This window comes from Ambystoma mexicanum, chromosome 3p (assembly GCF_040938575.1).
Source record: "Ambystoma mexicanum isolate Mex_15411 chromosome 3p, UKY_AmexF1_1, whole genome shotgun sequence".
NCBI lineage: Eukaryota > Metazoa > Chordata > Amphibia > Caudata > Ambystomatidae > Ambystoma > Ambystoma mexicanum.
Genome location: NC_090925.1, coordinates 519,214,587 through 519,236,429, shown reverse-complemented (window position 1 = coordinate 519,236,429; position 21,843 = coordinate 519,214,587). Strand labels below are relative to the sequence as shown.

The following is a 21,843-nucleotide window of genomic DNA, read 5'->3' as shown; positions in this document are numbered from 1 at the left end:
CTGCCCATGGATAGAATCTAGGGAGTAGTGTCTTACAAAAGTATGGACCGAAGCCCATGTGGCTGCTTCACAAATGTTACGAATGGGAACATCCCTCTGCAAAAAAGTAAAGGCAGCCACACCCGTAGTAGAATGGGCCCGTAAGCCTACCGGAGGGTCCTTACCCACCAAGCGGTAACATTCAGAAATTGCCAAGATAATCCATCTAGACAAAGTCTGCTTAGTAACAGCTTGTCCCAAACGCCTTCCCGAGTATCCTGTAAAGAGCTGATCATCCACTCTGACCCTGGACATGCGCGAAATGTAGAAACTTAAAGCTCTCCTAGGATCCAACCAATGGAGCCTCTCCTCTTCCTTACCAGGATGCGGAGGAGGATAGAACGCCGGAAGAATGACCTTCTGGCTTAAATGAAATTCCGACACAACTTTCGGAAGAAAGGAAGGACGGACCCTAAGGACAAACCTGTCCTTATGAAACACCATGAAGGGTGGCTTAACAGAAAGTGCCTGCAACTCACTCACTCTGCGAGCGGAAGTAACCGCAACTAAAAATACAGTTTTAAGGGTTAACAGTCTTAAAGGACAAGAATGTAAAGGCTCAAATGGAGCACCCATTAGGAATTTTACAACCAGGTTCAAATCCCAACCGGGCAGCTGGAAAGGTGACGGTGGAAACACATTAGTGAGCCCTTTCAGAAACTGAGAAATAAAAGGAATCTTAAAATAAGAACACTCCTCAGACGAGTGCTTAAATATGGACAGCGCCGCCAGGTAACCTTTAATGGTACCCACTTGCAGGCCCTTGTGGGCTAAGGAAAGCAAAAAAGACAGAACCACAGGAATGTCACATAAAAAAGGATCCACATTCTGAACCGTGCACTAGTTGCAGAACTTTCTCCAACGGCAACGGTATAGGGACTTTGTCGCAGCGCGTCTGGCCGACAGCAGCCCCTCCATCACGTCTTCAGGGAGGTCCCAATCTTTATACCTCAACCTTTCAGAAGCCAAGTGTGAAGGTTGAGGGATCTGACCTCTGGATGGAGAACCTGACCCCCTTCTGTGAGAGCAGATCGTCTCGGTAGGGAAGACGGCATGGAGGGCAGATGGTTAAGTCGAGCAGGTCCGGGTACCACGTTCTCCGGGCCCATGCCGGAGCAAAGAGGATCGTCCGGGAACCGAACCTCCTTAACCTCTGCAGCACTTGCGGAATGACAGGGACTGGAGGAAATGCGTACAGCAGTGGGAAGGACCACTCCACCACAAACCCGTCCCCTAAGGCTCCTTTTGGAGGAAATTCCCGCAAGATCCACTTGTGGGGTCCCCCAAAGGGCGAAGATCTCCAGGAGAATCTCCTGAGCCAGCTCCCACTCGTGAGAGATCGTGCTCTGCCTGCTCAGAGCGTCCGCCGTCTCGTTTTCGTCTCCGGCCAGATGAACCGCTGAGATCGAAAATGTCCTGCTGGATGGCCCAGAACCAGAGCTGCATCGCCTCTCTGCACAGAGGAAAAGACCCTGCTCCCCCCACCCCCTTTTGTTGAGGTAGTGCATGGCCACTGTGTTGTCTGTCAGAATCAGGACATTCTTCCCTCTCACAGTCGGCAGAAAAGCCTTCAGGGCAAGCCTGACGGCCCGCAGCTCCAACAGATTGATATGGAGTCTGGACTCCGACGGAGACCAACGACCGCTGACTCAACTCGTTGGCATGAGCTCCCCATCCTGTGAGGGATGCGTCCGTCACGATCGTCACCTCCGGCCAGGGTAGCCAAAAAGGAGCCCCTTTCATCAGATTGCCTTTCGACGGCCCACCACAGAAGGTCCTGGGCGACCGAGGGCGGCACCTTAACGGGATCCGACATCCTGCCGGAGGACTGTTACCACTGCATCTTGAGAGCTCACTGCAGAGATCTCATCCGCAGCCGTGCCTCTGGCACCAGAAGAATGCAGGATGCCATGAGGCTGAGCAACCTCAAGAACTCGAATGCAGGGAGACTCTGGACCTGTTGAAACTTGTGCACCATCTGCAGAATGTGATGGCCCTCACCTGGGGACGCGAACATAGCCTCAGAGATGTGTCGAGCACTGCTCCGATGTACTGGAGCCACTGTGTTGGCGTCAAGTGGGACTTCTTTGAGTTGAGGGAGAAGCCCAGCTTGTGAAGGGAGTGGCGGGTGACCGACAGATGAACCAAGACTTGCTCTTGGAGAGCGTGCCCTGATCAACCAATCGTCCAGGTAGGGGTAGACGTGAATCCCCCCTTTCCTGAGATACGCTGCCACCACCACCATGAGCTTGGTGAAGATCCTCGGGGCGGAGGTCAAGCCGAACGGCAGGACCCGAAACTGAAAATGCAAGTCGCCAACCGCAAACCTCAGGTACTTCTTGTGCTTGTGATGAATCGGCACATGAAAATAAGCGTCCCTGAGGTCAAGAGACACCAACCAGTCCTGAAGTTGAAGGGCCTGGAGGACTCGAGAGAGAGTAAGCATCTTGGACTTGTCCTTCCCGAGGAGCTTGTTCAACCCGCGCAAGTCCATGTTGGGTCTCAATCCCCCGTCTTTCTTCAGGATCAAAAAACAAGGGGAATACCATCCCTTGTTCCTCTCCGCTACAGACACCAGTTCTATGGTGCCTTTCTCCAGCAGGGATGCAATTTCCTGTGCAAGGAGCGGATCCAGACTCTTCAAAGAGACATTCCCTGGTGGATTGTCGCAAGGCCTCTGCCAGAAAGGAAGACAGTAGCCGTGGGCTATGATCTCCAGAACCCACACATCTGAAGTAATGGCACGCCATTCTACAAGATTTGCAGCAGCCTTCCCCCAACCGGCGAACCATGGTTCATGGACACATGACTGAGCTGAAGCGGCTGCGGCAGTGCCTGAGGGTAAACAGACAACTGCCCGGGCGGCCTTGGCACCTCGAGTACCTTGTTTTCCACCTCTGGCACTCCTACGGTGGCCCCTTTGATCGCACCCCCTCTCGATCTACCAAAGGAAGAGTAGTATCAAAAGGAACCTCCCCTCCATTGCTGTTCCCTAGGACGAAAAGGCAGAGGTTGGCGAACTGCAGCGCTCAACGACTTTGCTGCAGCTTTGGAGGTATGCAACCTCTCAAGTCTCATCAGCCTTGCTGCCAAAAAGGTGTTCCCCATCAAAGGGCATGTTGCGAAGCCGGGCTTGCACATCAGGAGCAAACCCCAACTTCCACAACCACACAAATCTGCGCATTACGGTGCTCGCCGCCATGGACCGGCTGACACAATCTGCCATGTCCAGACCGACTGAACGGATTCACACATGGCATCCTTGCCATCCTGAACAAGAGCAAGAAAGCCATCCCGTTCCTTCCCTTCGAGAATATGTTCAGCCGCCAAAGAGACACAATTCCACAGAGTATGAGTGAAACGTGCTAAGGCACACACGGAGTTGGCTGCCTGCAAAGCCATATCCACTGAAGAAAACTTTGCCCAGCCATCAAAACGCTCTTCGTCCCTATCAGAAGGGATGGAAGGGTACGACGCCTGTTTTGCCGGGGCCGTAGACGCCTGCACCACCAAACTCTCCGGAGTAGGGTGCGTAGTTAAGTAGCTGGGGTCGCTACTGGCTGGATGGTATTTTTTTGGCAAAGACTTGCCCACAGCCGGGAGACTCTTGGGAGCATTCCAAGCCGCTGCCACCCTTCTTTGCAAAGCCATATGGAATGGCAGTACCGGGTCAGTTGGTGGACCGTGGTCCAAGATTTCTGTCAGGTCATCCTGCAGAAAATCCCCTGGTGGCACAGACCACCCCAAGTACTCCGTCACCCTCGACATGAGGCGCCGATACGAGGATTCAGCATGCGTACCCGGCTCAGGCCTGCCAAACTCAACCTCCGGGGAGGTGTCCAGACCACTGGCGTTGTGCAAAGACTTACGCAGGTCTTCCAACTGGCTATGACCAGATAATAGGTCATCAGGAACCAGACCTTCATCAGATCCTTCATCCACCTAAGATATATAATCAAGAAGCTGGAATAAATCCCTGGATGAGGGCACAGAAAAAGGCACGTGTTTGGACTTGGCCAAAGCCTTCCTCGAAGTTTCCACCGATCTACGGGGCACCTCCGATAAAGCCTCCTCGAAAGGCATAGACAGAATCGGCATCGACGTTGAGCGTGGCGCGCTTCAACACAGGCCTCGAGGACAGAGCCCCAAGCGTGTCCTTCGACGGCCTCGGCACCGATGGCGTTGATGACTTCCTCGGAGGCAGAGCCTCGAGAGAGTCCCTCGACAGACATGGGGCCGATGGCATTGATGTGTTCTTCGAAGACCTCACAGGGTCCGATGGTCTCGAGGGCGTCGAGGACCGGGACCTGGAGTGGGCATGGCTAGAGCAATCCACCTAGTCCGACCGGGACCTCGAAGGTTCCCAGTGATCGCGCCAACCGCTCGAGCCCGAAGGCGTGCGAACGGTGGCTCTAGCACGTTTCCAGCCGGCGTCTTGCGACTGCGCGGATGGTACGGAGCCCTGCGACTGAAAAATCGCCAACATCTCGCTACGAAATGAATCCCATTCCGCAGGAGAGGAATGCTTGTTGGGACAAACAACCCGCCGACGGGTGGAGTCCTCGGACGAGGACGGGGAAGGCGACCGGTGACGGCACTTCCGAGAGTGCCTCGAAGAGGCAGAGGAATGGCGGGACCCACTCCGGGGTGCAGACCCCCCCAGGACTTATGCCGACTATGCAGAGAGTCGCCCCTCGAATCGTCGGTCGAAAGCCCAGTGGATTTTGACTTCCAGGGCTTTGACACCTTACCGACAGAAAGCTTCTTCTTACGCTCCTGCAAGGCCTTCGATGTTAACGACTGGCAATCGTCACAATCGTCCGTGGCGTGGACCTCACCGAGGCACCATAGGCAGGCATCGTGCAGGTCCGTCAGCGACATCTTGGAACCGCAGTCCTGACACTTCTTGAAACCATGCCGCGGGGTAGAAGACGACGAAGACATCAGGAAATCTTCACAAACAAATGGGTTCGAAGAACCGATAGAATAACTCAGAAGAACCGAGGCGCGCCGAGATCTCCGAAGCGAACACGTTCGCGGAAAAAACGGAACTAAGGCTACGGGCGTCTTGCGTCCTACTTCTAACATCCGGTGACGTCGGCTCGGCGGAGGTCCTCGAGGACAGCGTATCGACGTCATCGACCCAGAACATTTTCCGAAGCAGCACAGGTGTGGTGATTACCTGTCATAGTTATGGAATACGTCAGAGGAACCAATCACCTCGAAGGGTTATTTCTTAAGAGGATTCAGAAGGAGTTGCCTTAGGAGAAGATTCAGATTTGGCTGGCGGAAGGTTCTCAAAGACATTTGACAGATGGATTTCCATGTTTCAATTTTAGAATATATCTTCATAGTAACAAGTTGCAGATGGAGATTATGCAAGAATGTCATGAATCGGAGTTGGCTGGTCATCCTGGAATTCGTAAGACAGTTGAATTAGTGGAGAGGAATTTTTGGTGGGAAGGAATGAGAGAGGGAATTGAAGATTATGTGAAGACCTGTGAAACCTGTGCTCGGTCTAAGTCTGGTGGAGGGAAGCCATCAGGGTTACTTAACCTGTTACCAGTGCCACCTACCGCTTGGTTTACAATTTCTATAGATTATATAGTGGATCTTCCTAGTTGCACCACAGTGTTGGTGGTTGTAGATTTGTTGACCAAAGCTGGGCATTTCATTCCAATGAAAGGAAAGGCCTCGGCGAAGAATCTTGCAAAGAGTTTCCTACAGGAAGTAGTGCGACTGCATGGGCTGCCTACACAAATTGTGTCTGATCGGGGGTCCCAGTTTGTCTCCAAGTTTTGGCAGGCTTTCTGTAAGGAGTTGGGGATAGAAGTACAACTGTCTTCAGGTTATCACCCACAAACTAATGGACAGACAGAGCAGGTAAACCAGGAGTTCGAGAAGTATATTAGATTTTACTGGCAGGGAAAGAGGAGTTGGGTTGATCTCCTATGGCTGGCAGAGTTTAGCCTAAACAACTCAGTTAAGGATTCTACTCGTTGGAGGGCGTGGCTAAGAAGCCATGTAAGAGGACGTGTCCGACCAGGGCTCCGGCTGATCCGAACAATATCCTGTGTAAATCGTGCTACATCTGATTCATTCAGCCCACAAAATAGATGTCCATGCAGGGGAAGCAGCGGAGCATATTCTGTGAAGATAACACGCGGACCGCCGGTGTGGAGGAGGCAACCTGAGCCTGCTTCTGAACGCGGTTGTCCGCGGCAAACAAAGGGAAAATGGCCACCGCCTGAACTGCCGATGAACAAAGGAGAGACTGCCTGCGAGAGCCGAACGGGGTCTGCCCACGGCCAGGAGCGCTTTGTGCGGACAAAGAAGAAGCCGGGCCTGTTCGTAGTGCAACATTGTCTCTGTCATAACAGGCTCTGGCGAGTGCACTGTCAGAGACGGGCGCCGGGAGGGTGGCCGCCAAGAGAAACGAAAAGCGGCCGCTACATTTGTATCCAGGCCAATCCAACGTGGTGTGAAGAACAGAGCACCACAGTTCGGAATCTCGCCTGGAGGCAGCTCGGAGTATGCAGGTCTATAAGATCTGATCAAGAGGTAGGAACAGCTGCACAAGCACAAAGAGGAGTTCAGCCCTATATGCAAACTGGAGCCGCGCTGGAGCACTTGGGGGAAAGTGATGCGCCCACACAAAGCAGTCGGACATGGCAGACATTTACAATCTGTCAACATGCTCCCCATGATTAAGAATGGCGCACAGCCCTCATAAAGGCAGGGGAGAAGAAGATACCCCCTAGCCTAAGCAGTTGGCGAATAGGGGGGGCACAGTGAAGCGTGCCTGGCGCTGAGCTCTGCAATTACTACCCAAGCGCAGGAGGCAACGGTGACCTGGCGGGGCTTAGGGCTGACACACGTTGGGCCAGCGCTCGCACTCAAACAGATCCATAAGCGCTGGGGTGTGTGCCCATGCGACTGGACCAACAGTGGCTTGGGCATGCAGCCAGAACGGACTGAGTCGCCCAAGAACAGTTAGCGCTGGGGTGTGTGCCCATGCGACTGGACCAACAGTGGCTTGGGCATGCAGCCAGAACAGACTGAGTCGCCCAAGAACAGTTACGTGGGAGGACACAGCCCACTCCAGGAGCAGATTTGGCTGTACAAGGGATCTCCTAATACCGCTTGCCAGGGCCCTGGTACCAGAAGCAGTCTAATCTAGTGAAGCTCAGAGACCACACTTTGCCGGGCTTATATACACACCCCTGATGCACCGAGATGTCTACCAAACTGCCCAGAGCAAAGGTCAAGCAACCCACACTTGATGAATATGCTAGGACATCACCAGGGGCAGAAGGGGCCATGAGCAAAGACAAAACCCCCTCTGGGGGAATGGACACTGTGGGCAGAGACCAGGAGATCTTCGCTGCGATCGCTGACCTAAAAGTGGCCTGGGAAACCAAACTAGGATTGGCCATGAACGAGCTTAAGGCGGCACTAGAGCTAAAAGTCGGGGCAGTACAAGAGAAGGTGAACCTCCTCCGGCAAGATGTCCGAGCGCTGGCTGAACGCACAGGTGACCTAGAAAATGAGGTGGCCCCTAACACAGTGGCATGCGCAGCCCACAAATCTGAACTTCATGCTCTGGTACAACAAGTGGGCAACCTGCAAAGTAGGGCAGAGGAGGCGGAGGGAAGTGCCCAAAGGAATAATATACGCATCGTTGGACTGCCTGAAGGAGCTGAGGGACCTAACCCTACGGAATATAGCGAATCAATGCTGCTGCAGGAGATAACCGGGGGAGTGCTGACCCAGGGGTTTGCTGTGGAAAGGGCGCACAGGGCCCCGATGAGGAAGCCACCACAGGGAACCCCCCCAGACCGGTGATAGCTAAGATCCTGAACTACCGTGACCGGGAGAGAATCCTTGAGCACTTCCGGAAGGGCGGAACAATACAAAGGGCGTCGGCAAACATAACTGCCTATCCGGATTACACCCTGCAGGTGCAGTGCTGATGCATGAACTTTGAGCTTGTGAAAAGAAGGCTGCGTGAAGCAGGTCACAAATGTATGCTGCTCTACCCGGCGAAACCGAAAGTGTTCCACAAGAGCAGAACATTGTTTTTTGAAACCCTGGAAGATGCCATGGAATGGCTAGACATGCAGAGCTGCCCCCAAGAATCGGGCATCCAGAAGGAAGATGGCGCAGATAAGTAACATGTGACTGTGGCAACTAGAGTGTCGCAGTCTAAGACATTGGGACTTGAATATAGCAAGGGATATAACCTGCCGGAGGCGTGTGACTAGGACTAAACATATATGCATGATCCTTGAGCACGAAGAACTTAGCTAACGGTGAAGGAGCCTAATGGGACTAGCCCTCATACCCCCACATAGAATAGATTAGTTGGGTCACCGGTAGACCGGTGACACCCTGCCGGGTCCTGCTCTCGGCATTCCGAAGCTGGACCAAACGCGGGGGAGCCTGAGATCCAGGGATGGAGCTGGGCACTTGTTGGGGTTGAGTAGGGTGGGGGAGGGAAGGGGTTGTGTGCAGTGTTGGTAGTTGGGGAGGGGGGAAAAGGGGGTTAGTTGGGGAGTTTTTGTTGGGAGCAGGAGGGGAACAAGCCCAATCTTGTGTCAAATCAGGCGGGAGGGGGAAACTGGGAGGGGAGTCGCGACAACCCACAGATGGCGTTGGGTAGCCTTAGGGTGGTGACCTGGAACGTGAGGGGCCTCAAAAAGCTATCTGAAGCGGAAAAAACTAATGATGTACCTAAGAAGGCTGAAGATTGACATAGCACTACTACAGGAAACCCATCTCACTAGGGAGAAGCTGAAGGTGGTCCAGAGAAAGTGCAGAGGGTGTACCACGGGAGCCACATACTCCGCTTACGTGAGGGGGGTCATCAAGTGGGTGGTACCGCATGTACCATTTTAATTGCTTCAGACCACGATGAGGGGGATGCTGGATAATAGGGAAGTGAGCATTATAAATTTATACGCCCCTAACCAAGATACAGCCGCCTACTTTAGGACCATGTATGGCAAAACTGGCCCCCTACTAGGTGGCACGATCTGATGGGGAGGGGACTTTAACTGTACATTAAACCCTAAAATAGACAGATCAGATGGTAAACCAGACAGACCAACTCCGGCCGCAAAGGCATTACAGGTCCTACTGAGAGACTTGAGACTCAAAGATGTCTAAAGACAGTCACACCCAGCAGATAGGCAGTACTCGCACTATGCGGCCCCACATAACCTGCACACAAGGCTGGATTACATTTTTGTTGCTTCGGAGCTGGTAGGAGAGATGACAGGACGGAATACAAGGCCAGAGTGCTCTCTGACCACTCCCCCTTGGTTCTGGAGTGGAGACACCAGCCCCCTAGAGCAAGAATCCCGAATGGAAGCTCAGAGCGGAGGCCCTGCAGGACTCAGGATTCCGGGAGGACTTGAGGGAGGCGATCACCAAGTGTTTTGACACTAACAGAGGTAGTGTTCAATCGGTGGGAACCTTGTGGGAGGCATTCAAAATAGTAATACGGGGAGTAGCCATATCAAAATCTAGAGGGCTCCAAAGGGTCATAGAGCGGGAGTTGCAAGAAACAGGGAGGGAGCTGGAAGACATAATGCGTAAGGGGGGCACATCACAGGAGGATGTGGAAAGGATGAAGCTGTTACACCAAGCCAGCAGTGAGCACTGGGATAGACTATGCAAGCTGAGTTACAAGAAATATGTCGAAAAGCAACACGCGAGTGGAGACAAGCCGGGTAGGCTGTTGGCTTGGTTATATAAAAATGAAACACCACGGCCAGCGATCAGGGAAATTAGAGGGGATGAAGGCCAGTGCTGGGACACCCAAGAGGGAGTTAATGAGGGGTTCCTTAGATATTATAAACGTCTTCATGGAGATGCAGGGGGAAGGGACGGATCAAGAGATTCAGGAAACACTAGAGGACATAGGCCTGCCCAAATTAGACGATCAGGGACTAGAGGACCTGGACACCCCAATCACGTTAGAAGAATTGGAGATAGTGGTTCAGCACCTGCCCACGTGCAAAGCCCCGGGGTCGGACGGGCTCCCCAGTGAATTCTATAAAACTTACAAAAAAGAGGTGCTCCCCTCGCTGTTGGCCATGCTTAAAGAGGCGTTTGAGCACGGCAGGTTGCCAGAGTCCCTACGGGAGGCGGTGGTCATCCCGCTCTTAAAACCAGGCAAGCCAAGCACAGACTGCGGGTCATACAGACCCCCATCGATGCTTAATCAGGACAGCAAAATCCTCACAGCAGCGCTAGCGAACAGGCTTAAGCGAGTCATTAGCAAATTGATACACCCCGACCAAACAGGCTGCGTTCCTTGTAGGAACATAACCGACAATCATAGGAGACTCCACCACATTATGGACCAAATAGAGAAGGACCCCGGCGAACTGGTAATAGTCTCGCTGGATGCCATTAAGGCTTTCGACTCGGTGAGATGGCCCTGGTTGTTGGCGACTCAGAGAATATGGGATGGGCCCGAGATACCCGAGGTGGGTTAAAATCCTATACAGTTCTCCAATTGCCAGGGTCAAAACGGGCGCCACAATCTCAGATAAATGGCAATTCAGCACGGGCACTAGACAGGGCTGTCCCTGGTCACCCATGCTGTATATCCTTGCGTTGGAGCCACTGGCAATCTGCCTCAGACAACAATACGGGGAGATAGGGATCCATACTGCGGGGGGTTCGCATCTCATATCATTGTACGCTGATATACTCCTATATATCTTCGCTTCACAGAGGAAAATCTACAATATGTCCTGGAGGTGATGGAACGTTATGCCACCCTCTCGGGCATAGCAGTGAACTCCAAGAAATCAAGCATATTCCCCTTGGGGAGGTACAGACGCACCCTGCCTAGGAACCTACCGGTCTTGCCAATACCCTGGCGGACCGAGACGTTCCGGTATTTAGGAATCAATATATACCACTCGACTGAGCAGGAACACAAACACAATACAGTAAAGGCAGTGGACGGAATTAAGACTAGAATGGGGTTTTGGTCCAGACTGCCCTTGGCCATGATGGGTAGAGCGGCTTTGATTAAGATGGTAGTCCTGCCCAGACTGTTACATTTTTTCGTAAACATGTGGTCCCAAACGCTTTTTTGTTAAACTCCATAGCTTGTGCAGGGGTTTCTTATGGCACAACTCCAGGAACAGGGTGGCCCATTGGAAACTACAAAACTTGTGCGACAGGGGGGGTATAAACCTGCCGAACTTTGAGTTATATTATTTGGCGAGACAGGTGCAATGTGTGGCCAGGTGGTTGTCTGTAGAATAAACGGCCGAAGCCAGGCTATTGTATAGGGACCCTGCCCCCTTCTTCCTTAGAGAGAGAGTGTGGCTGCCGAAACCAAAGGTCCTAGGAATGGCGAGACTGCTGGTGCTAGGTTGGGAAATGTGGCGCAGGACATGGCAAATGGTGGGAAACCCAAACCCTCTCCCTGCAGGTGCCGTTAGTGGCGCTCTGCGGGGAGGACCCCCAAATGATAAAAAGGGATCCGTAGATACTGGGAACCAGTAGGCCTGGCGACCCTTGGGGATATATGGCAGGAGGGGGTGGCACTGGACTTTGAGAGTCTACTGCAGGACACCCCCCCGGTGCATAAAGGCCAACACATTACTTATACCAGAATTATTAAACGGGTGCGGGAATGTTGGCCTGAGGCAGTGCTCACGGAACAACCTGATGCAACCATCGAGACGATGTATGATATCTCGTAGGGTGGGCAAGAAATATCTCGTCTATATGAGCTACTGGGGACTAGGGTGGGAAAAGAGCCGCTCCAACTGAGGTGAGACTGGGAGTGGAGGAAGTAGGAGAACCCATGTTGGATGGGCAATGGGACAGAGCCCAAGGTATCATAAGAAGGTGTCCCGAAATGCGAGGCTTCAGCAGATTCAATTGTATGTCACTCAGAGCATACATGACCCCCAGTAAAATCGACAAGTTTGGAGGCCCGACAGTACAGAAATGCCCACGGTGCGGGGAGGAGGAAGCGGGGATGCTACACATGTTTTGGGCCTGCCCAGAGGTGGGGAGGTTTTGGATAGAGCTGAAGATACGCCTTGCGGAAAAAGGAATTACTTTGGAGGTGGAGTCAGCTTGACCATGCATGCTGGGGAGTTTCACCAGACCACATAACTTGAAGCACATCAGTAAGATGAAAGACCTGGCCTACATTCTGGCCAAAGGGAGAATTGCAATTGGCTGGAAGGCAGCCCAACGGCCTAGAATTGAGATGTGGTGGGCGGACCTCATGAAATGGGCAGAGGCAGAAACGGCTGCTTGGTACGAGGCAGTCAGCAGGGGGGGAGGTGGGACCCCTGATGGCATGGAGACAACTGATGGCCTCGATGATAGGACCCTCCCAGGCCGACCATAGTGAAGATGATATGGAAGAGATAACTGAAGTAGACCCGCCTGGAGATAAGTAGGACAGTGACATGTAAGCAGGAGCTCGAGTTAAGGGGATGGGAGGGGGGGAGGGGGATGACCAAAATTTTTAATTTGTAATATAATGATGTGAAGCATAAATGTAGATGTCCTCAAAGTTTGTAATGTTTGGAGTTTTGTTGATAAAATAATAAAAAAAATGTAAAATAAATGTAAAAAAGGATTCTACTCGTTATTCTCCTTTCTTCAGTAATTATGTTTTTCTTCCCCAATTTTTGAAGGAGGTATTACCATCAGAATACTCTAATCCTGAGGTTGAGCACAGATTAACTAGTATAAGAGACAGTCCAGTGAAAGCAACAGAGTTTTTGGAGAAGAATAAATTAAGGTTTAAGGCCTTCGCTGATCAGAAGCATCAAAGTGGACCACAGTATCAGGTGGAGCAAAAGGTTTGGTTGGGCAAAAATATTTGCGTCTAAAAAGGGAGAACAAAATTTAGCCCAGGATTTATTAGACCATTTGCGATTGAAAAGGTAATCAATCCGGTAGCAGTTAGACTAAGGTTGCCTCCCAGTATTAAAAGTCATCCTACATTTCATGTTAGTTTGGTGAAACCATGTGTGTCTGGGACCCGATTAGTGAAGCCACCACCAGAAGTTATCACATAGGACAATGAGGAAGAATTTGAGGTAAAGGAGATTCTAGATTCCAGGTTGGTTAGAGGAAACCTGCAGTATCTTATTGATTGGAAAGGGTATGGCCGAAGGAAAGATCTTGGGAGGATCAGGCAGATGTGCATGCACCTCGTTTGATAAGAAGGTCCATAGAAGGTTCCCTACCAAGCCAAGCCCTGGGACAGGGCTTTGTGGAGGGGGTACTGTCAGGGTTGGCCAGGGTAGTTGGTCTGGTAGTCGGAAAAGGCCTGCAGAGTTTCATCGGATAGGAAGTTGTTTCCTTCAGTACAAACATAGAAGGCTGCCCAAGTTAAGATGGAGGAATGTTAGCTTTATCTGATTGGTGGAAAGAACAATGGCATCTTTGGTTTATCTGATTGGCATGTGGCTGGTGAGCACGATCTACAGTAAGTCAGAGGCAGGTAATCTGTTTTTAAGCTCCTTAACTAAGGCCCATCCAGAGTTCAGAAAATCCAGTTCAGAAGTAAGAAGACTGCAGTAGCTGAAGGAGCAATCTTTGGAAGATCAGGTGGGAGTGTTTAATTTAAAAGGATTAATTTCTAAAGGTTTCAAGACTGTTGAATAGAGAAAATACTTATTTCAGGAAGTAACTGGTGCAAGGACTAATTTCATGAAAACTTTTATTTAAGACTGAATAATATATATATTTAACAAAGTTAAAAGGGAGTTCTATTGAGTTTGCTAAACATTGCACTCTAAACCATCTGATTAATGAACATTGAGGGGAACAGTCAAGAGTGTTGTGTCAGCGTGCTGTTTGAACAGAACTTCATTACAGTTTAAATGTCAAGCCAAAATACAGTTCAGTGCGACGTGTGTAGCAACTGCGTGTCGAGCTGACACGCACGAACTGCATAGATTTCAACACTGAGCGTCATGATGGGAGCGCGCGGCCAGCTGTGAGGAAGATTGCTGTGAGCATGACATTTTGTTTGCAGAAAGCGCGTTGTGTAGTTCGGGGGACAAAAATCATTTATCTCAATCACGAGTGTAGCGCGGGCCATAATTCACAGCACGTGTGCTGCGCGATATTGGGTTTCCAGGTGCGAGTGAAGCGCAGGTTTTAGGGAATTTCAAAAAGCACGTGCCGCGTGGCCGAGTAGTAGCGTCTTGCAGGCTCGTGGTGTGCACGCTCGTAAAAGCAAGTTTTGCTTATTAACATAGCGTGTGAAAAGCAGTGTCTTCGCGTACTAATCTTAGCGGTTAAAGAAGTGCTTTTGGATTCGGTCTCATCAGATCAATGCTCTCTAATGTAGTGAGACTTCAGCAAGCAATTGAGATACAAAAAGTAATAGAATAGCTATGTTGAGTGTCAGTCCAAGTGAAGCTTAATGACTTATGAAGGTAGAAAGAGGACTACCATGGATTTGAAACGCAAGGTAAAGAAACTCCTGTTATGATAGCTGTTGTAAGGTTACTACACAAAATTACCTGGACTACAAGTTTTGTAATTTCTGAGACTTATTCTGAGTCATAATATAAGTATCAAAGAAACTGAGCTATAGTAGAAGAACTACAGACATTTAGTGAAAATAGTTCAGTCTGCATGATTTGATTGATAAGGCAGTTACTCCTGAAAGAAGGAACTAGTCAGTTTCTCAATGAGAACTCAACACAATTCTTGTTGTTTCCAAACGCCTCTAAGCTAAAAGAAGAGGCCCAAGAGGTAAGGTGAAGCACCTTTTAGTTGAACAATCTGCTTAGTCAGTTTTGTTGAATGCATCTGTAACCAACTGAGTTTGTCTTTACTGCAGATTATTGAGACGGCCAGAAGGTTGCAGGGCAGCAGTATCTCATTTTTTATTTTCTCCACTTCACCTTTCCCTTTCTGGGGGTTTTCGACCGAGCCGTAAAATATTGGTTGAGAAGGGAACTCCTGGTGAGGGTCTGTGGGGCAAGCCTCAGCTCCTGTGGACTTCAGCAAGCCTACCCTGACAGGATGAAACACGAAGAAAGGCAGACCTGTGAATGAACTTTAAAGTAAAATGCAGCTGCGAGATCAGTGATAACTAAGTAACAGAGTGGTCCAGTGACAGAAAGTAGCCCAATCGAAAGTCTCAGTAGAAAGTACATGGTTTGAAGCAAAAGGCGAATAAACAACGAGAGTGAACGTAAAATCCAATCCAACAGTCAGAGTAAATTTCACACATGATTTCAAGTAGGCAGTCCCAGGGTTGAGGCCAGGAACTTATAAAAAGGAGACCACAGAAGGGTGAGAGTCCGGAGAGGATGCAGTAACTTTGATGCCCTTTTTCCACCCCTTTGCAGGGGAGCATTTCTGTGCGTTTAAAAGCACAACCTAAATCCACAATCAGCAGCTCAGAAGTGCAAATAACGCAAAAAGAAAGGGTGCCCCATAGGAAAGAATATGTTTTTGCACCTTTCCTCCCATATACTTCTAACAATGACTTGTTCTGTGTCAGTTCTGGGCCTTGAGCCCAGTCCTCCTCCTCCTGAGCCCAGAATTCTGAGTACTCCAACCTTCTCTCACCTCTGCTGCTGTTGTCACCTCCTTCACTACTACCCCCTCTTGATGTTACCACCGGCTACTGTACACTCTTCCCTTCGGATATAACTTCCAGCTGGGACTGTCCGCCTCCTCTAATCTCCCACCACCTGTTCCTGATGAAATCACCTTTGCAAGCCGTCTGTTCTGTCGCTGCTCTCCTGTGGCCAACTTTCCCAAAATGTGAGACACTACACCCCACAACCAGCAACTCTGTCTGGTTGTAGTTATACTGTGGTTCACCCTACCTCTGGGAGGGTCTTACTTTTAAGGTTCTGCAGGTGTGGATGTTGACTCTGTGAGGACTGGGGTTGGCTAGCTTCCCAGAGGGCACCTGGAGTTGATTTGCACTCATGGGGTGGCATCAATTGTATATTTGACCCGTTAGTCATCTTGGATTGTCGATTTGTTCCTCTGACCCTCTCTAAAGCTGCAAGTAGTGAGCAAAGGGCTGTTTTCAGAGTGTAAATTCTGGATTAGAAATGTACTGGATAAGCTTTTTATACTCTTCGCTTTGTCAATCCTGCGCAGGTGGGAACAGGAAAAGATTTTCCTCAGCACAAGATTTAGATGCCAGGTTTTACTCGAGTTGGAATAATACCTCTCATGTAGTATCTCTGCATTCAGGCAGCTGCAGTCAGGAAAAAAAGTACCCTCTGAACTGCAGTGTTCATCACAGGCTCTGTGGATTTCCAAATGTAAGTCTTTTGATGTGCCGGGCAAACAAGTGACTAACGCTTGAAGGTGTTACACTCAATGGCCACAAAAAAAGCTCTTTTTATAAGGAGACGTTTTCCCTTTCAGTATTGTTGGTTTGAGTCTGGCTAGGGTGAGCTTTAGGCACTCTGCACTGGGGAGGAAGGTCTTTACCACTAGCCAATATTGTATTATAAGGGTCTATATGAGTGCCTAAGTCTCTAGAGTTAATCTGCTCTGATCGGCCAGTGTGGGGAGGCAATGTGACTGTCACCTGCCAGGCTCCAGCGCAAGGGGACTAGAGGATCCTACCCATAGCAGCCATGGGCCCAACATCCACTGGCTAGGGGTGGCACCAGTCCTCCAGAGTCACTGTCCCAGTGGTTCCCAGACCAGTCTGGGTACCTCAGAAATGTAGGAGAAGAGCGAGTGACAGAGGCCCAGAGAGTCAGTAGGAGACAGCGTGAGATGAAGAAGGAAAGGTGGAGTAGAATCGAGGGCAGAGGGGCGAGCAATAGAGGAGGAGTAGAGCTGGAATCTTTAGATAAAAAGGGGTGGAACAGATGTGACGGGAAGAGAAAAACAGTACATACAGCAGTACAGAGCAGCAAAGAGCAGAAGGATCTGCAAAGTGGAAATTAGATCTTAAGAGAGGACAAAGTAACAATCAGGAGTAAAGAGAAGGAGACAAGAATGAAAGGGAGAAAATTAGAACTAGCCAGGGGTCGAAGAGGAGAAGCTAGGAGGGGAGGTGCAAAAGCCCTGATCATTTTGGAGCATTGAGGAGGGAAAGAGGAGACAAGATACAAAGGGGAATAAGGCATAAGGTTGATGATGAGAAACAAGATGTTCTCCCTCTAACAGGAGTACTTTCCCATCCTTTTCTGGCAACATCTGTGACTGAGTTGGCAGCGTGCCCGAAGCTTCCTGGACCCAGTGAGATGTGGCAAGAACAGAGACAAGTATCGACTCTACAAGTCCACATGAGGCTTGGATCACGTAGGGAGAACGCACCATCCTTCAAATTAAAAAAGCCAGAAAGTGCAGTGCACACTTAATCCTCCACTGACTGAGTGACTTTTGTTTAACCACCAGGAGCAGAGGCCCAGGGAAATGAAGGCTGCTCTCACAGACTATAGTCTTCAAGCATGCTCCAATTCCTCATTTTGAATGTCCTTTGAAAGCCACTCATTCAACTATCCTGATCACCCAGTGCCCTGGGCTGATTTAGGCTGTGTAATAAACTCGTTTGAACCTTATTTCTCACGTTTTCACTTATCTGTTGATACCTCTGTTGTGATCTGTGCCAAGAGTGCTTTGAGGTCATAACATGAATAAAGGTGCTAGTGAAGTGAGGACACAGTCAAAAGTTACCAAGGGTGCCGGGAGGAAAGAACAGTAAAAGTGATGTGAGGAAAGCGCAGAAGGGGTTCTCCAACAGTATCACTCAGCGCTTATCTAACTTGCAGAGACGCAGGAGGCATGGAGATATTAGAGATGAACATACTTTTCTCTTGCAGGGATTCGAAAGCCACCTCTCCCGGGGCGTTGTCCTCCAGGTCGCCGTAGTGTAGAACCTTGTGATTCAGAGCCAATCGACAGTACCAGAACCTCTCTGTAAAACAAAAATATAATAAGTAGACGTCCACATGGATTAAGAGTAAAAAACAAATAAAAATCTGAAAGTGTTCACTTCATGGAGCACACAATACCACAATAATACCACAATAAGTTGGAGTTCCCGTTATTACATTCTTCAAGCAGGTAGTGCAATCCTCTGTAAATCAGGTCTACAGGTAAGAAAGCACAGCTTCAGATCACTAGTATATCCCTTTCATTGCCAGCTTCACCTTCCCAACTGTCGAGCACTCTCTGGAAACCTCACTGCATGCACAGAATACATTGCTGTGCTCACATTCCATCCCATCCCTCACAACAATATATTAAAGGTACATCACTACACAGGCTCCCACTAGCAAAGCACACTATGCACCCTCTTTACAAAATGAACAAGAACAACCTTCGATCATGACAGAACATTACACTCATCCTTCATACAAGTCAACAAGCACACTGTATATCCTCAATGTTACACATGAAAGGTACACAAACACTAGACAGCATACCACATCAGCATGCCCAAGAAAAATAAGACCAGTTACATGACACTAGATATACAAAACACTGTTTCACAGCCACATCAGATGGATGAAACATCTATTAAACTAATGTAGAACACAATCTGTACAACTCATACTTAAAATTTCCAAAGGTTTCGGGTCAAGGCAATAGCATGCAAATCTAGTGCGCATGTCATGACTATCCTGAGAACAGATCTAGCACACCATATTCAAGCATACTACAAGTAACATTCTAACACTAGCTCCCATACGGGACATAATGCACACATTAATTAAACATCTAGTCACTTAAACCACACATCAAAATGTATCTCTTAATATACACATTTTAAGAAGGACATTTAGCCACAATCACTGTGTATCATACCATTCATCAAAATAAGAGCAGAGTTCTACATCAAATATGCAAAGGTTCGACAACAAACTGGGACCGCCTGTCCAGGATGGACATCAAGAGCACACCCAATTAATGGCAAAGTCCAAGACCCATCAACTGACCCATCAACTGACCCCCTCACCTTTTGCATCTAAATGGTTTTTTAAATGTGCACAAGCCAACAGTGTACTTTGCAACCTAAGCACATCTATTCCCCTTATCCCCCTCCAACCCACACACATCCAGGGTCCACCCCTACAAAAACAATGCTTTACCTGACCTACCACAATATGTTGCAGGAAACAAAGTCTACTTCAATGACATATAATGCAATTCTGATACTAGGTTATATGTAACAAACTTTACATTGAATCCTATAAATCCCACTATATCCAGTGCCCACATTTTCATACCATCGCTAAAAGCTAAATAGTAAATGTGCAATTATAAAATACAATACATTGATATGACGTTATATCCCACTACCTCAATCCGTGTGTATCAAGAACTATTGCTACTGTTGTGCACACCATTATTCATGGTCACTAAAAGTTGGGAATGCCACTTTAATTCACAATTAACTTGTGCACCTCTATTGACCATTGCTAGCTAATACGCACGAGTGGGAAGAGTCTCAGAATTACTAATGTCATATTAATTCATTACGCATTCATGTAAAGCATAAAAGAATAACTTCAACACCATCATTTTGGCCTAAACATCAACATAACATACCACCGACCTATGTGGAACACTGCTTGGATTATTAGTGACTGTTAAGTAAGATTTTCATATCAATGATAAATCTTCCTTACTTAAGTCAACCCCAGAACTTATTTCTGGACAGGTAGATTATTTTTCCCTATACATCAGTGAGTGGGAATCTTTTTCCACACAATCAGAGTTGTTTACTCTTTTTATGGGTGTATTTATTAAGACTCTCCATAGTGTCCATTTAAAAGTTATCCTCTGACAACTTTTTGGCAAGAAGTGCTTGTTGTTTGAATTTTGCAAGGCTGTTTGATTGGCTCGGTTCCTGCATAAAAGTCAGAACATGGATGCTGAAGAGATATTCGACCGTTGGAACAAAAATTGAAGAGGAAGATTAAGAAATCGCAGCGTAGACTATTTCCAGCGACCAGAGAGCCTGCTGTGTAACCTGAGCCCGCTGTAGCCCTTCCATCCAATCCAACAGTGGAGTCTGAATACACAGACCCAGAGCCTGGTGAGACCCACTAGACTCAAGAAGACCTGGATTTTGAGCCATCCCGCGCCATGCTGCGACCTTGTGGGGCTGCAATACCCCAATACCCTGGGACCTCGAGTCATTGTGCGGTGCACAGTCTTCCGAAAGTCGCTGAAACTGTGTGCACCCTGCTGGATCTCGAGAGGCACGATGCAGGCCCGAAAAGGCTCCTCACCAGAGTGGTGGACCTTGCAGACAACGAGAATCCAAAAGGCGACATTCTGTCTTCTTCAGTGCTCCTGAAAAGGCACCAGATCCACACAGCCGCATCCAGCTGCGAGGAAAACCTTGCTAAGAGCCTTCCCAATGATCCTTGCTGCAAAAGTCCTTCCAGTGTCCTGTCTTCTTAATGAAGGAATTCCACAACCAGGTTTTTGGCTACAGATCCCGAAGTTCTGCTGCTGCTAAATCATCTTCTGTGCTGAGGTACTGTGCTAACTTGGGTATTTACTTAACTTAACTCTCTTGTGATTTCTGTGTACTTTTTGGGTTTTTTCTGTGATTGGGAGGCATCTTGTCCAGTTGACCTAGGCCCACTAGTAGAATTCTCCTAGGCTGTTTTCTGTGAAGCCCTTGGATCTTCAACTAACTCTAGAATTGAAATATGTACTTGTTTGAACAGTCTTCCTCTGGAACTCTGACTTTGCCTACAGCTGAACCCTATCTCTCCCCGCCTACACTAGCACCTAGACCATTAGGGACCCTCTACTTCCTCTGATTGAACTCATGCTATAGAATAAGGGAAGGACTGTATAATTAAAGGGTTCTGCCTTGAAAAGAATAACAAGTTTTCAAAAGTTACTTACTTGTAAAAGAAGTTGGTTGGTAACTGTAACTCTTTTAGTGAACAGTTACCGTGAATGTGTGTTGCACTATTCAGAAAATTATATATAAGGTAAAATTACTCATCAGTGAATTGGTTGTGCCTCTTCCCCAAAAGTAATGCTGTTGGCTTCACTTTACTATTCCTGTTAGGATAGATGTATGAGTGTCCCCAATTGGGTCTTGCTTCCCCTGTCCAGAATAAGCCTGCCTAAGGTTATACGTACCTTTAAATTGCTGATAGCCCCTTCAAAATGTAAATAGGTTTTATTTATCTTGTGTTAACTGTGTGCCTTTCTCAAACAAGTTGGAGTTATTGCTTACCTCAATCTGCGTTGCACTGATCTGAAAAGCAACTGTAATAGTATGTTACAACATTAGGTTTTACCTGCCTAGAATAGCTGAGTGCCATTCCTGAAAAGTGTTCCTTTAGGTGTAGCTGACCGTGGGTTGCTTGGAGCATCCAGAATTGGTGTAAAGAGTTCTTGCTTATCGTAAACTGTGTTCCACAGAGCTGAAAAGCAACTGTAATTGTATATTACACCAAAAAGGTCTTACTCACCTAGTATAACTGTATTTTATCACAAAAAGTAGTAGTGGTAGTATATACTGTTCCTTGAATCTGTGTTCCACTATTCAGAAAAGTATACTTGCAAGTTGGTTGACTATGTGATTTCACAATTGAGTGTCACTGCATAATTTACAGGGTCTACTACCCTTGTAATCTGAAAGTAACGTATGGTTTTACTCCCCAAGAATAGGTGTGCCCTATACTGAATGTGTATACACAAGTCTTACTCGCTAGAAATACTGTTCGGTTTTCTAAATAAGGTATGTGCTTTGATCTGTGCATTTAAAGCATAGTGTTGTGTTTTTATAATATGTTTATATGCTTTATGATACTTACCCAAGAAGCT

At 48.5% G+C, this 21,843-nt stretch overlaps 1 protein-coding gene across 5 annotated transcripts in view; it reads right to left on the bottom strand.

Annotated features, from left to right (window-relative positions):
* Positions 1–21,843, bottom strand: part of ELMO2 (engulfment and cell motility 2) — a 1,054,165-nt gene that overhangs the window by 33,109 nt on the left and 999,213 nt on the right. For all 5 annotated transcript variants that reach the window (XM_069651200.1, XM_069651203.1, XM_069651199.1 and 2 more), the window contains one exon: positions 17,849–17,956. In XM_069651200.1, the coding sequence (XP_069507301.1) occupies positions 17,849–17,956 (108 nt within the window). The remainder of the gene's footprint in view (positions 1–17,848; positions 17,957–21,843) is intronic.